Source organism: Brassica napus, chromosome C1 (genome assembly GCF_020379485.1).
Source record: "Brassica napus cultivar Da-Ae chromosome C1, Da-Ae, whole genome shotgun sequence".
NCBI classification, from domain to species: domain Eukaryota; kingdom Viridiplantae; phylum Streptophyta; class Magnoliopsida; order Brassicales; family Brassicaceae; genus Brassica; species Brassica napus.
In genome coordinates this window covers 18,072,786-18,090,237 of record NC_063444.1, presented here as the reverse complement: position 1 = coordinate 18,090,237, position 17,452 = coordinate 18,072,786, and the positions used below count along the sequence as shown (strand labels likewise).

The window sequence follows — 17,452 nt, the reverse complement described above, 5'->3', positions numbered from 1 at the left end:
CATCCGGACAGTCCCGCAAGCGTCCTTATCGTTACCCCGTGCATCCATCTGGTTCGGATGAACCTGGACATTATCTGAAGGGCCATCTTTGACCAATCTGCATGGAAGACTGAGTCTTTGACTCATTAATTCAGATCTGGTCAAATTTGTATTTTCTATGCATTGTTTTCCCACATTTTCTTTAATTGTCTTTGACTACAAAACACTATAAATATGTAGTTCCTTTGATGAATAAAAGAAGTTCAGTTTTGGTTGTTTATTTTGTTTCTTCTCTGAGTGAGAGAGAGAGTTCTTTAGCTAGTTCATTGGTGTGAACCGGCTTGTTGATTTGGTGGTCAGCCAATTCATCTTTGTGTGTTGATTGGTGGTTAGCCAACACATTCATTCTTTCTTTGGTGGTTAGCCTTAGATCGTGGGTATATCAAGAGTCATTCCGCATCTCTTGACGATCCTTTCAATCCATCTCAGTTCCAGAAGTGCCGTTTGCCTTCTCGGATCATATCCAACACCCAGCTAAAGTGATCCTCCCTATCTTAGGGTTCTTCAAGTTTGATTTTGGAAATTTTGTTTGAGTCGAAGCTTGTAATTGAATTCCTTACTCCAGTTTTTGGTTGTTTTATAAAAGTTTCAATTTTAAAAATAAAAATAAAAACTATATTGTAGAAACTATATATTTATTTAGTGAATTTAATATTTACTATAAATTCAATAAAATAGATTACAAAAATAAACTATATTATATTAAATGATAGAATTAAAATTAAGGAAATATACTTTGTGTATATTCTAACAAAAAGATACCTATATGAATAATTTTGGTTTATTTACCATTTGAATTAGCAATTACAACTAAATGAATAATTTTTAAGTACTTCAAATGCAAATAATAGTCTATAAAACATTTTCGAGTAAGGACATTACTGGTTTCTCCGCTACCATCCGCAAACACAGATTTTGCGGTTGGTGGCGGTTGTTGGCGTTTTGAAACAATCACTCAAACTGTTCTAAACCTCTCTAAATCTCTTAAATTCAAAAGATGGTTTCAGCTAGCGTTTGTGACTTCGGGAGGGTAAATTTTTTTTTTCTTTTTCTTTTTAAAAAACACTATAAATACAAAAATAAAATAACAATTTGAATTGAAATAATAGATATACTACAATATATATATTATATTTTAATTTATATTGTAAAATTTTATAATAAAAATATTTTCTATAATTTTTTAAAATTTTAAAATAAAATTTTAAAAATAAAATTTTATGTCCATTATAATATTATGATGTTTAATATTTTTATAATTAAATAAAATATAAATATTGTTAATTTATTATTTAACCACTATTGTATTTGGTGGTTAACCAATCATTAGTATCCTGTAAATGCACCAATTTTTAACCGAAGTACCAGTTATACAAATCTCTTAAAACAACTTAAAACTGCAACCACTCGCATCCGCGAACTCCTGCAACCGCAACCGCTGCGGTTACACCAGTCATATCCTAAATAGGTAAATAACTTTTTTTCAAATTTGTTTTTTATGAATTGACAAAAGCTAACCGCGAGACAATAATTGGGTGCATTAATTTTTTTTTGTTGTTAAAAATCCAAAAGTAACATGGGATAACTAACACAAAATCTATATTATAATAGTTGAGTTTTTGCTCACTCCTCAGCGCACCACGTCAGCGTTTTGTGGGCTCCACTTTTAAAAAGTGTGAAAAATGTCAAGCACATGGCTCGAGCACGGGTTATTGAGATATAAACACCAACATTTATACCACTAAGCTAAATGATACTTTGTACATTGATGACCGAACCTAATATATATTTATGAAGATCGGAAGCCCTTGCTTTTGCGGCTTCCTCTGAGGGTCGGGCCTACAAGTATATTATGGGTTTCATTTTTAAATGGGATTCATCACGTTATATGAAGAAACTCAAGTTTGCAACAATTATAGTTTTCCCATATTATAAAATGTTGTCGTTTAACATGAATTTGGGTTCTTTTCATCATTGTCTCAAACAAGTCCGAGTTACAGACCCAATCTGCATCTTCACAAAACTAATTGATTCCTCTTAGCTTTAATCGTCTTCTAGAAAATATTTCTCTCTGCCTCTCCAGTTCCTCAAACCGGCGTCCCGGCGTCCGTCACTCCACCTTCGAGTCTCTGCGTCTTGGTCGTAGTAGCCAGAGCATAGCCTTTGGCTTCCTCCGCTTCTAGGATTCCCTGAACTTCAAGAAAAACAACGAGTTTTTGGAAATCACGGTTCTCTTCCTTGATGAAAAGGTAAGTTAATCTTCGATCTATCATATTTATTTAACATAATTGTTTTAATTGATTTCCTGATTCTTTGTTGAATAATATTATTTGCAGATTCTGTGATTCATGGGTTTACTCCCGTCGGACGTGCTAATCATTACATGCCATCTTGAAAGCAGGTTCCATTGTGAAAGTCGATCGTTCTGAGGTTGCTAGGTGCTCAAGCATGTACAAAATAACTGATCATACATTCCTTATTCGTTTCATCTCACTAACCATTATTGATGTAGTCATCATGAGTGCAACTGAGATCAATCTCCAGTCAAGATTAGACTGTTCGACAATCTCCAAGTGATTGCGAATACAAACCTAGAACTCCCAGGTATGTTATCATATTGCATCTGGGTTTATATTATGTTTCGATATCATAACTGATATTTAAATTCGTAGATAAGGTTGGACAAATCCGTTCTGTCCAGGGCTCTGACCTCACCAAAGAAACAACTCTAGTCGTTATCCGTCTCCTCATTGATCCGTAAGAAACAAACAACACATAATTCCCTTTATATTACTGTCTATATTGTGCTAACATCAATAATCAAAAATATTTTCTACCCAAGATTTGTGGTCGTCTATTTATCTCCCTTACTTATCAATCTAATTTTACACAAATCTTTATTTTACAACTTAAAAGAAACCACGATTACTCAAACAATCAAAGCACCAAAAACTAGAATCCCAAAAAAAGACGAATCATTAATGATCACATCTCTTTTTGTCTAATCTTACAAATAAACTTCAAAATATATAAAATCAATCAACTCAACTAAAATTCAACGACACATACATTGAGCCAGCTAAAAAAATACAAACTACACGGCCAGCTATTTAACAATTTACAAACTTACTTTTGCAGATGCTTACGAAGAAGACAAAGACGACAACCAAAATCAGTGAAATTACCTAAACAAAAAAGTAGAGTAAGTTACAAACTCTGATAAATACAACTAACAATGATTTTTGTTTACATTAAAAGAGAAACAAACACAGCCACACCAGGAGATACAAGAGACAATCCCAACAGACACAAAGGCGGCAACAACATTTCCACCTGCTCACTCCTCTTGTCTTATGAAAATAGCTTACATGCTCAATGTCAACAGGCCAATGCTATTATTTTCTTACGAAAAATAAATATATTCGTTTAAAACCCATTAAAGCCCAAATACTAATTGTCACTCATTTTATAGTTATTTCTACAAGTCTTCGTGTATTTGTTTTAAAGGTCCGATAAAAGCAACAAGTTTAAAAATAAAAAACATATAACCAACATAATAAGAATATAAAAAATTATTACTTAATACACACACTTACACAACTAAACTGGAGAAAAAAATATCCAGAAACAAAAGGTACTCTCAACAACCTTAATATAATTTATGTAATCTCAACCAAGTAACAAATTAAAAAGACAAATAAACAATAAGTCTCAGTGACACAGCAAGCAACACCACGAACTATATCAGTCACATTACTAACATAGTTTAGTCGTTCATGAGTGGAGAACGGTGCATACATAGTTCATCATCACAACTCTAACCCTATAACAATAAAAAACTTGAAAAACAATGATCAACCCAAAATGCAATAACCCTAACAAATATTGAGATGAAACAAGAACTCTGTCCACAACTCTGCGCAAGCGCGGGGGCAATGCTCCTAGTCAAAAGTAATAACTCAGCTCTTAAGACACTGAATTTTGTTTGATGTTGAGTTAACTAAGTTATTAATTTTTCTAAGGAGATACTCAAAATTGTAACTCAAATATAATATATTATAATTCATTATAACCCACTAAACTCATGCTTAGTTTTGTATCTAAGCATGAGTTGGGAGTTAAATGAGAGGATAAAGAGAAATTGCAGTAAATCTGTTTCTATAGAACTTTTTGAACGGGCAAATACAGTTAAAATAATTTGTTTTGTTTTATATTAAAAAGAAGAGTGGTTGGTCAATTATATAAAATAATTTGTTTGTGGAACGAATTCCATCTTTGGTACACGAAGCTCTTCAGAAACATTTGCGGGCAAAGATTCTTTTTTCGAACTCTTCTTCTTACTCGATATCTCGTGTTTTTCTTTTTTTTTTTATCAAGAAGGAAATGATAGAGAGAAAGAGAAAGATGAAATAATTTTTTAAGAAACCTCTCTATGAGAATGAGTAAGTGTAAAGATTGTGAAGAAATTACTTCCCTTCTTATAGGCATGAGAAATTACTATTTACTTGCGGATTTTCGGACACGAACTTTGCCCAAATACACCAATCTCGTCCGAACTCGCCATACCGCACGTTGGGATCTCACTAGAAATCCACGATCTTAACGAGCTGGGGGGCTAACTGTTGGGGTCGAAAACAGTTACAACGAAGTTAACGTCCAAATCCCCGAAGAAGAAAACGAAAAACCTTCTTTGACAAATACTTTTTCGAAATAGATTCTTCCTTACGAAAAGCTTGCGGAGGAAACACGAGACATCGGACAAGAGCTCAAAAAGGGTCGCTACACAGCGACCGAACGCGTGTTCCGCTCGGTCGCTACGTAGCGATCGAGCGTTCGTTCCGCTCGGTCGCTATGTAGCGACTGAGCATTCGTCCGCTCCGTTGTTAGGGTCGAAAACGGTTACGACGAAGTTAACGTCCAAATCCCCGAAGAAGAAAACGAAAAACCTTCTTCGACAAATAATTTTTCGAAATAGATTCTTCCTTACGAAAAGCTTTGCTGAGGAAACACGAGACATCGGACAATAGCTCGAAAAGGGTCGCTACACAGCGACCGAACACGTATTCCGCTCGGTCGCTACGTAGCGACCGAGCTCTTCCGAAACGTCGATACGATATTAGTCCATGCATTCTCGTCTACCATTTGATGCTATCTCCTACCCATTTCATGTTTCCCGCCATTCTAAGTCATCGATCAAGCTTTACGGTAAAAAACGCGGGAAGTTCACTCTTTATCGAAAGAAGCCGTAATAAACGCTTCGAGCCAGAAGACGGCCCAAAGGGACCTAAGACATGACTTGAGGCCCAACTTACGATTTCTTAACCAACAGCCCATAAGCCGCATGACGGTTTGCGCTTGGTTTGCGAGGAAAGATAAATGTCAAGTTTCCGCGGATAAATACGAAATTTTGAAGATAATTACGAAGATCGGAAAAAATGGAATATATCCATTTTTATGCTATGGCGGCTTAAGGGTAGAAGAAAAAAAGCGTAAACCGATCTAGGAGCCAGTATATAAGGAGTTCTAGACGAGAGGCATAAGGAGGCTTTTTCCCAGAGCAAACTTAGCACTTCGAGCAATTAGGCATATTTCCGTTTTTTGTTATTCGAGCTGCGACTCAACTAGGTTATTACCGTCTTAGGGTTTAGAACTAGGACTCTCGCCGACAGCTCTCGTAGCCCAGGCTCTTACCTTGTTGTAACGCTCAAACGCGAATTCGGAATAAGATCCACTTTGCTCTCTTTTCGATTTCTTATACTTTATCGTTGTTATTATTGTGTTCTGATTGCTTGGCGTGTGGTATTAGCAGATATCCGGGACCTCTGAGAAATTAGGGTTTTACTAGTTTCCTTATTTAAACGGAAATTGACAGTGCGAATTTCGGTTCCCACAGTTTGGTTTAAATTCGATTAGGTTAATATTATATTAGTTAAATCCGGTTAGGTTAAATTTGATGTGTGGACTTTTTTGTAAGTCTACAACGATTTTTTTCTTTCCCTTTATTATTTGCGAAAATTAAAAAATAATTTATCAAATTTGTTTACTTATTTTTAATAGTTATAATATATGACTTAACATTCTTATTCATATATTTGTAAATTTAATTTAAAATTAAAGATTTTATGTAAACACCAATAAAATAGACTGAAAAAGGCGTCTCCAACTAAATAGACTTTTTTGTAGGTCTACGAAACCCTAAACCACAAATCTCAAACCCTAAATGTTTTGCTTGATAATCAAAAAGTATCAATTATACAAAATATAAACTACTAAACATTAATATGCAGATTTAAGTTAATAAAACAAAAAAAAAACAAAATCTAAAATCTAATCCTATAAAATCAACCACTAAAAGACATAACATGTTAGAACCTTTTGTTTCTAAACTATGAACATTGTCTAACACATGATAACCAAATTAGTATATATTCTTCAAAATTGTTCAATTATATGAAATTTTAATTTATTTAGTTCATATTATCCATTATATTGATGATTAGTTGAAAATATCACAATAATTATTTTTATACATTTTTAAAATTAAATTTTTAGATCAAATTAGAGTGTAGATTACAAACTAAGTCTATAAGATAGACTTCGTACGAAGTCTATGAATTTGTAGAATTCTGTTTTACTTGTAGACTTTCGAATGATAGAAACATAAAATACATTTCTGTTTTTTTGTTTGGTCATAAGGGTTAAATAATACTTTCACTATTCTTTTAGGTTAGTTTTGCATTTGACTGAAAGAGGAGTACACTTTTAGGTTTTACTTGAATATTTGGGTTGTTTTTAGTAAATATCCCATAAAAATGTGTGGAAACTCCTTACCGGAGTCGTCAACGAGGTGATTTACATTTCTTTTACTCTCGATGAACAGTAATGAGTGAACCCAATTTAATGTTACGCCACAAAATGTTATTTTGACGACATAGCTAGTCAGCTTAGTAAGTAGTACATATAGTGCAAAACATTGGTCCCTGGAAAGATGACTGATGATATCAAGTTTGAAATTAAAGGAGAATGTTGGAAATGAAGTTTTAATTGTTTTTTTTTTTTGGTTGCCTCTAACGAGAACTTTCCCAAATCCACAGGGCGAGGATATTTGCGATGGAGTAGCTAGGGAAGTGGAAGAAGAAACTGGTGTATGTACCTTGCTTGCTTTCCAATAAAAATAATCTATTTAAGGATCTTTTATTTACTATTTTACTTGCCACTTTATTCTAAAACTTGTGTTCTTTTCATGGGATTTTCTTACTTCAGATCGTTGCAGATTTTGTGGAATTGTTGTCTTTCAGGTGAATTATGTTTTCATTGACTTGGCAAACATCTGATCTGGCTTATCCCATTAGTTCCTGATTTGGTTTACTCTTTCTTTACTCGTGTAGGCAAAGCCACAAAGCATTTTTGAACAAGAAATCGGATTTGTTTTTCCTGTGTGCCTTAACTCCACAGCTCCTACGAAATCATTGAACAAAAATCTGAGATATTGGAAGCTAAGGTATGTAATATTAACTTTCTAACTTTTTCTCACAGTTGTTGATGAGCCAAGAAAATATTTAAAAGTTACTCTCACCTGAGCTTGTGTATATGGTTTTTTTTTTGCTATATAGTGGATGCTGATCAAAGAATACGTAGACCAGCCATGGAACTAGAACAAGGAGATGTTCAAGTACATGGCAAATATCTGCCAGAAGAATTGTGAGGAAGACTACTTGGGATTCTCCACGGTGGAAACTACCACAGGAACTGGTAAGAAGAGCTTTGTTTACTGCAATGCTGATCATGCCATGAGCCTTAATGCAGCGCGTGATCAAGCCTCCTCTTCTCATTGATAACATTCTCAGCATCCCGATTCTGTGTCGGATGAGACAATGTATCCTTTTCCAATTGTCATTGTCTTTGTAATTTATTTTCAGTTATTGTTCTCCAAAACATTGAAAGCCTTTACCGGTTTTTAAATTCTCAGCTTTACGGTTCATGTTATTTCTGGTTTAATCTGATTTCCCGGTCTTTATTTTACCGATATTTGCTATAATCTTGAAATTTCAAAGGAAAAACACTACAAGAATTCATTAAAATAGTTACGGATTGGCAAAGACAATTCTGTAGCCAATTTTGTTAGCTACAAATACAGCGAGAGAACACATAGTTTTAACTTTGTAGCTAAATTTGTAGCTAACTATAACAATATGCTATATAGCTAGAGACGGATTTCATTGATCCGTAGCTAAATAGCTACACCTTGGCTAGAGATTAGTGGTTACCATAATTGTTCTATTTAGCAACAATAAGCTACAATCGTTTCTATTGCTAAATAGCACTAGTGTCTCTAGTTTCGTAATTTCGTCGCATTGACACAATACTATAATCATCAAGATAATAAAAATTCTAATATTTCATGTACATACATAATAGAATGGTAGATTATCAATTAATTTTTTAACGTAAATATAACTTATGTTTTAAGAATTTTTTTTAATCCACATATATTAAAAAAACTAGTAATGAGTAAAAGGACCCGCTTTTATATTAGTATAGAGATATAGCCCCTCTTCTTTCCTGTTGAGGCAATTATTCCCCAATAGTAAAATAATCATCCATTGAATGCATTCTTATTGGCGTAAAGAAAGAAAAAGTTGAAAAGTCGTCTCGAGTAAAGGGATGTGCTGCTTTGCTAGTGAAGTAAGCTAAGCGTGATTTTCGTATTCAATGACTCTGGTAGCTAAAATGCGGTTGGAAGCGAGGCTGCAGATCTGGGTGCGCTTAGATGCCCCGAAGCAATGGCCAACTAAATTCTCTCCTCTAAGAAACAAAGATGAGAAGAAGCGCACTGATTTCCCTCAGCTAAATCTTTGGCATTCTTGTTAGCCTTGCACTTGGCAGAGCTCTTTCTTTTTCTCGTCTATCAGCTTCTCTGCTGACGTCATTTCCGAATGTTTTTAACCCCCTAGCAAAGCAACCAGCCTTTTTTCGTCCCCGCTTTCTAAGCAAGGAGAAGAGTCGTCTCAGTTCATCATAGCTCGAAGAGTATGACCTGACCTCTCTAGCACCATTAATAATTGTGCTTGTGCTTCCGAATGGAGAAAGCTGCTCTTAGATAAGATGCTGTATGCACGGGGGGGGGGGGGGGGGGGGGGGTAACCCACAAATTGGCTGAAGAAGGAACCAGGCTGGTGATTGTTTAATGGTCAAGTAATCGACAAGAGCCGATGGAAGCCGTTTTAAAGCGGTTTGAACCAAATGAACCTGAAACAAATGTAAATGAATTAAAATAAGAACAAAACATATAATAATAATATGATGGAAATATAGAAAGGATGGTCGAAATTGTGGATGCAATGGAACTAAGTTTGATGGTCGTATGATACTCTCAAACTAAGCCGGTGGGTGGAATGAATCGATGGATAGGGATTGACTCTCTTAATCAATGGACGAATAGGTTGACTTGAATCACACAAGACTCTCTGGACGTGGCTTCTTTAGAACTTAGTAAATCACACACAAAGAACTAGAGAAATAACAACAAAGAATGCACAACTTTGTTAAAAGAAAAACTGTTTTCTATTATTTTCAAAATGATCAAACGTAATTTACAATGAAGAAACAACTTGAGCTGTATAGGCTCGACTACTTGTACTCTCTAACAGTCATAAAATGACATAAGGAAACAAATAAAAACGAAATAAAAGATTTGGATGAGAAGGCTTTGATGGCTCCATGAAAACTAGCCGTTAGCTCAATTTATGCTTTCAAAAGGGGAAACTCGGATGATCTTGTATCTGGACAACTCCTGAATGATTACAAGGTTTAGGAGTCTCACTGATACGATCCTGTAGTGCCTTAATGGATAATATGGCCGATGGTCTTGAGAGATAACTTGAAGAAACTCCTTTAAGGCATTAAGTGTACATGCTGCCAAATATGGAAGGTTGGTGTAAATGAAGATCCGCCTGATCCCCTAGATGCAGGTGCAGCTAAGGACTTCTGGGATGTCTTCGGGATGGTTGATATTATCTCATGGCTTCCATAGATAACTCTGGGTCGAACCAAATTGAATTGGTTGGAGACTTTCCATAAACAATGTCGGTTTGGCCGATTTTCGGAAATTGATTGCATCTTGGCATTTTCTTGACCAATTCTTCTGATTTAGGTCTTCCCGGAAAGCTAATAAATCCATATTGAAGCCCAGGATTGATTCTGAAAAAGGATACTTCATGGCTGGGCTGAAATCCACTTCTAAAGGCTGATACTCCTAGCTGGACGGGCTGGCGAACCTTCGGTTTTTAAAATTCATAACTTCCTCCTCCGAGAGGATTTTCTAGTAAATCCAAGCCTCAGTGATTCCTTGTTGAGTTGGATTTCCTTGAAAATTGGTTTCGTGCCGAAAAACCTTCTTATCAGATAAGACAAAATGTTGTGAAAGTTATCCCGTATATATTAAAAGAGAAGCATTATAACATTTGGGTGTTTCCATGTGCCATCACTAAAATGACTCTTACAATTCTTAGAGAAATAGGTTAGTTCATCTAAATATAAATTAAACTTTTATTAAATTAACCATAAAGTTAATTTGTAATTTATAAAATTATTCTTCTTTCTTTCCTTAAACTAAAGCTACGAATTTACTTAATATGAGTGTTGCTATGTGTCATCACTAGAATGACTCTTACAATTCATAGATAAATAGACTGGTTCATCTAAATATAAATTATACTTTTATTCAATTAACCATAAAATTAATTTGCAATTTATAAAACTATTCTTCTTTCTTCCCTTAAACTAAAGCTACATAATTACCTAATATGACTAAAATATATATGATAGCTAATGATTTTGAATAATAAAGATTTGATAACAATTTGTGAATTCTCTTCTTTTTGTTTAATTTCTATTGTGAAAATAAATTAAACTATTGAATAATTAAGATTTTGATTTTTCATATTTAATATATTTAAAAAATTTTAAACGAATATAATTTTAAAAAAATTAAAGATTCACATTGAAATTTTGTGTGGTCACTGACTTAAATTTTTGATATAACAAGATACAAATGATCATTATATCATATGATTATAAAATTTCATTGAATTAATATTTATACTAAATATATATTTATTTTAATATGTTTTGAATTGACTATATACCATATTAAAATTTATAAATAATTTTATTTCAAAATTTAAGAGATATGTATTATACTTGAATTGATTAAAAAAATATTTTTACGGTTTTATTTTGATCAAATCATCAAAAATATATTTTAAATATGTTTTTTAATTATTTCTAAAAATATATTTTTAGGAAAATTTTTTAAAATATTTAAGTTGTAACATTGCTTAGTATGCTGACGTATCAACACCTTAGCTCTTCTCACAGTCTAAATTAAAAAAAAAAAAAAAAATTCTCTTATTAGAAAAATTACGAAGATTGCCATTGTATATTTATACACGGCAAAGTTCTATAATTAATATCCTATGAATTATTGCATTAATGTTTTGCAACAGGAAAATATTAAAGTACATCATTATGAACTTGCCCGAAATGATTAAAATACTAAATATAAATGAAAGACAATGTTACCAATAATGTGCTTTAGTATCACTGGTATCAATTGATTGTTTCCTATTGTGAATCAAATAATAATTATCTATGTAAAAAAATTGTCAACTTTAATACATAAGTTTATAGCTGATATATAGGTATGTGTTCTTAAAAACTTTTTAAACGTTTAAATTTATATTACTTACTAAAATATATCCGAATACAAATTTTATATATCTATCTATCTTGTAATAATATAGAAAACTTCCTGAGATTTTCTTTTTTACTTTCCGAGATATTTAACTAACTATAACTTAATATGAAAAAAGCCTATATTGTTTTCTATTGATTAACATTTGATATTTAATTCTATAAGTTTGAATTATTTTATAGATACTTAAATATATAAGTGTAACTAGAACAAAGTCAATCGGTTTAGAGTAGATCTGCTAAGAATTTACTACTATCATATATTGGATCCGATATTAATTAAAAATTGAACCCATATATTATTTATTATTTTATTTTTAATTTGCAGGTCCGATACAAATCTCGACCATATAAATATGTAATACTTAAGCAATTTTTTGCATAATTTAACAGTGAGTACGAAAAAAACTTATACAGTCATATAAATATAAATATGTAATACTTAATAAAATTGATTTATAATTAAATACTTAGAAGAAGAAGAATAAAAGAAAATACAATTCTATTCCATGTGTTTATAACTTAAAAATATGTAAACATATAATAAGTAATTCTATATGTGTGGGTTATAATCTAGTATTATAATAATTGGCTTTATTTCTACCTTTCATGGCAACCAAATAATTTAGCCCTAATAGCTTGATACTGATTTTTCTGTATCATAACTACCGTTGGGGTGGTGTCCGGATATCCATTCGGGTTCGGTTCGCGTCTATTCGGGTTTCAGGTTTTCGGGGTTAAAACTTTCAGCCTCATTCGGGTATTTATAAATTTCGGTTAGTGTTCGGATGTTTTCGGGTTTGGTTCGGGTTCGGATAAACCGTTTATATTATTTTTAAAAAATTTAAATTTATTATACACTTCAAATTTCTCAAAATCCAAAAAAACAAATATATATTACATACAAATTTGAATAAGATATGCCAAAATACCTAAACTTAACATATAAATTTGTTTGGCTTGAATATTCGGATAGAAAATCAATAGATATTTCAAGTATTTTTGGTGTTTTGAGTATTGTTTGACTATTTTAGACATTTACTTTTGTATTTGTATATATTTTTAATTATTTTGGAAGACTTATATCTACTATATTTTTAGATATTTTTAAATATTAAATCTAAAAATAATTAAAATATATGTAGGTATATAAATGTATTTTGGACACATTCGGGCACCCCAAATACTTCCGTTCAGGTCAGATTCAGTTCTGGTTCTCTAGATATAAAATTTTTAAACTCGTTCAGATATTAATCAATTTTGGTCTGAGCTCGGTACTAATTTTCTGGATCGGATTTGGTTCAGTTCTTCGAATTTTGATTTTTGCCGAGTCTTAACTCCCCTATGTTAGAAACCCATTTTGAAATCAGAATGTTCTCTTTGTCAGATAAATGGAGATGGCAAACAGGCAGTCCCGTCCCGTCACGTCCTGGACCGCAGCAGGATTGTCTTCAAGCGGATCACGGCGGGTCAGGCCCGCCGGAGCTCGAATCGTAATCTCCAGAGCTCGAATCGTCATCGTCGTTTCATTTTTTCAGGGAAAGTCACACGAATCACCTTCTTCTCACTCTCTTTTTTTTAAAGTAAAATAAGAAATTAAGAAGAAAAAAATACGGGTTTTGTAATCCCGCATGGCCTGCTTCGGCCCATCCCGAAAAATCCCAGTCTCGCAACAACCCGTCCCGCGAGGCCTACTAATTTGCGGACCTATAAAATCCCGGTCCAATACTGTCCGCGACAGTCCTTTACGGGTCAGGTCCATGATTGACATCTGTACAGATAAGCAAAGAATAACTTGAGTGTAAATATACTCTTAAAAAGAATATGATGCACATTTGGCATTCCTTCCATCCCGAAAAATGGTCAAATGATAATAGTTTGTTTTCCTTGATAAGTTAAGAATAAATAGTTACCTTACTAGAATTTATTCTTTGCGTCTTACAAATCATGATGATCAATGTCAACACAAGCAAAATTCTTTGAGTATAATTTTCATGTAAACAAAGAATAATATAATATAGTGGTCATATCTTAGTATTATATTTTAAACTACTTGAGCGTATGCATATATAAAGAAAGCTCTCATCATTCATAAACCAAATGTAAGAAAACTCTAGAAAATACTAATTAATTAAAAACATATATTTATATCATCTATGGAAATACTTAAGAAAGTTTATGCATTATATCCAACTCGCGGGCTAAAATGCGATGGTTGCAGTCTTGGTGAAAACTACTATGGTGATGGTTATCGTTGTTTTCGTTCTGGAATCTTCTTTCACAAAGAGTGTGCTAATTCTAGCCTAGAGATTTGCAACCTCTATCATCCACAACATTCTTTGAAAATTAAGGTATGTGCAAAAAACAATAATGTGCAACAAGAATGCAAACTTTGTAGAATTAATTTGCCAAAAATGTATTATTATTGTTCTATATGTGATTTTGCCATCGATTTGATATGCGTAAAAAAAGAAGTTAAGAAAGAGATTGGAGATTCAAAGATCCATGAGCATCTATTATCCCTTGTTCCTGAGATGGTTAGCTTTACTTGTCATCTATGTCAAGTACTTGATGACCGGTTTCCTTTTGTATGTAATTTATGTGATTTGAGTTTTCACCAAGATTGTGCCGAATCCATATCAGAGATCAACTATTCTTGCCATCCTCAACACCCTCTCAAGCGTTTCACGCGTGTTCCAAATCGCACCGGTGAAAATTGTTGCTTGTGTGGTAACAAGCTTCATAACGTGTTTTATCATTGTTCAGTTTGCAACTTCAGCGTGGATATCAACTGTGTAAAGAATCCACCTCCTTTCAGTCTTCTCCAACCTAAGGCTCATGAGCATCCAATCATTCTTATGCCGCAAAGAAGTTTTGTTTGTAATGCTTGTGGAATGGATGATGACCCAAATCCTTATGTGTGTCCTCAATGCAATTTCATGATCCATAGAAATTGTGTTGATAAACCACAAGTCATAAAGATCAATCATCATGACCACCGCATTTATTACAATCATTATCTTGATTCTGATGATTGGGAATGTGGAGTGTGTCAAAAAGAGATAAAATGGACGTGTGGAGCTTATTCTTGTCCGAAGTGTCAAGATTTTGCAGTTCATCTAAGATGTGCCACAAAGTTCGGGATTTGGGATGGGATTGAACTTGAAGGTATATCAGAAACTAATATCGAGCTTAAGTCATACGAGGTGGTTGAAGAGGGACTTATAAAGCATTCCAGTCACCAAAACCATGTTTTGAAGCTCAATGAAGAAAGTGATGCTGATGTTGAAGCCATAGTTTGTGAAGCATGTGTATATCCTGTATTTTGTGGCCCATTCTACAGTTGCACAGAGTGTGATAATTATATTCTTCATCAGAAATGTGCCCATCTCCCTAAAAAGAAAATAGATTCCTTCTACAAGATGGATATTACTCTATTCCCATGTGACAAAATGGAAACAATATTAGGGCTTTGTGAAGTTTGTCAACACTTCTTTCAGGGTTTTCGGTACATAACTAAGGATGATATAACTCTTGATATGCGATGCGGTTCTATATCCGAACCTTTCTTTCATGAAAGCCATCCTCATCATCCATTGTACATCGACTTTACAGGCAATAAAACTTGTAAGGCTTGTGGAGATGAGGCAACTTTCATTTTGAGCTGCCAGGAGTGCGGATATTTTCTGGACATTAAATGTCCATTCTTACCAAATAAGGTGAAACACAAATATGATAAGAATCATTTTCTGTTTCTATGCTACGGCAAAAACCCGAGCGACCAATACTTGTGTGAAATTTGCGAGGAAGAACTAAATTCAGAGAAATGGTTCTATAGATGTGATGAGTGTTGCATTACATTTCATATCAAATGTACACTCGGAGACTTAATTAGTCTAAAGCAAATAGTCGACGCTGAACCAATCAAATTGGAGGTGATACGCAACATTCATATGACCAGGTTAGTTTGTGCTGTATGTCATTCTCGCTGCCACTTTCCCTACATGTTGAAGTGTTCTTCTCCTCTAGGCATGGACACTCTTTGTTCTTTACAATGTTTTCGGCAAAAATATTTCCACAAAATGACTCCATTATATGAATTGTCAATATAGTATTAATTATTTTATATCTTATATTAGAGGAGACGAAAAAATAAATGTGTTTTCAAAATATTTTATCATAAAAAGTCGTTATTTCCGGGAATGTATTTTGTTACCAAATAATCTTTCTCATCTACAGTTCGTCTAATAAGCCTTAAGAGGAAATTTAAGATAATCTTAAATAAAACTAAACTAAAAGTATGGTTTTCATATTAATGAACATGATCGAGCTTGGTTGCTCTAAGATAAACGAAACCATGTATTTGGGATACGAGGAATATGATCAGATTAAAACATGAAATATGGAGCTGTTTTGTGGTATAAAATAAAATGATGAAAATAGGAAATCCAATAAAAACTAGTAAACAATGAGTTTGGTTACAATGTGAGAAAATTATAAGCTTTTGGATTTATCACAGAGAAACATGAATTGCACTGACTCAAATTGTTAGTTAGGAAAAGTGTTACGATATTCTTTTAACGCAAACTAGAGTTCGTGTCGCGCTTAATGCGGGTTTTGTATTCCTTTTCCTATTATAATAAGTGTTGGTATCAAATATTATAGAGTGAATTGAATGAAAATCCTATAAGAACTTGTTAATTAGCAAACTACCTAAGGTAAAACTTATGTGGGCTTTAATGTGTCAGTAACCCTGTTCTAAAACTCGGCCGCCTAGGCGTTACGCGTCACTTTTCCGCCTCGATTTATGCCAAATCGGTTTAAAAAATCGGATATCCGATTTTTTTCCGCCTAGACCGCCTAAATGACCGCCTAGCCGCCTAGGCGGCCACCTAATCTATTTTTTTTATTTACTTTTTATTTTATTTTTTTATTTTTTTTTATTTTTTTTATTTTTTTTTTATTTTTAATAATATTTTTATTTATTTATTTGATCTAAAATTTTATAAATATCATTTATATTCATAATTTTGATGAAAATTACACTATATTAAGTTTATATATTCTATTTGTGTGTTTTATACAATTTTAAACATGAAAATGTATTAATGTTATACGCAATTAAAGATTAACATGTTTTATAACATAGTAAACCATCTAAAAATTCCGCCCCGCATAATTTTCGATTAATCCCCGATTTTCTCTTTAGGCGCTGGGCCCAACCCGACCGTCCGACTAGCGCCTAGCGCGTTTCCGAACAGGGGTCAAGTAATAGAAGCAAAATGACAATAATATCCTTTTCGTACTTATCAAGCGATATTTATTTTTCTCCCCCAATTACGTGAAACATGATAAGTTACAGATATTAGACCTAACAAATTCTTTGGTATTGAGATACAAGCGGCTTCTAAATTACACGTCTCATACAATAAAATATGTATTGAGGAGAGAGACCGGAAGCTTAGGGGAACATCTGTCTATAAATTCAGTACGGCAAAATAAAAAAATTATAGATTAGTTCCATTCTGGATTACACTTATGGGTATAGATAAGGGCCATTTCTGGTCCAAAGGCCATTCATGAGTTTAGTGACTTTCAATTAGATATTGGTGGGAATTACACAAGGCCGATTCAAAAAGCATTTTACTAAGCTGTAAAT

At 33.2% G+C, this 17,452-nt stretch overlaps 1 protein-coding gene and 1 pseudogene across 1 annotated transcript; both read left to right on the top strand.

Moving 5' to 3' along the window:
- The first annotated feature begins 6,850 nt into the window (after positions 1-6,850).
- Positions 6,851-9,092, top strand: LOC106393168 (annotated as a pseudogene).
- Positions 9,093-13,858: 4,766 nt separating this feature from the next.
- Positions 13,859-16,027, top strand: LOC106393166. The gene has a single exon (XM_022693985.2). The coding sequence runs from the start codon at positions 13,950-13,952 to the stop codon at positions 15,903-15,905; it is 1,956 nt and encodes a 651-aa protein (XP_022549706.2). The 5' UTR covers positions 13,859-13,949; the 3' UTR covers positions 15,906-16,027.
- The last annotated feature ends 1,425 nt before the right edge of the window (positions 16,028-17,452 follow it).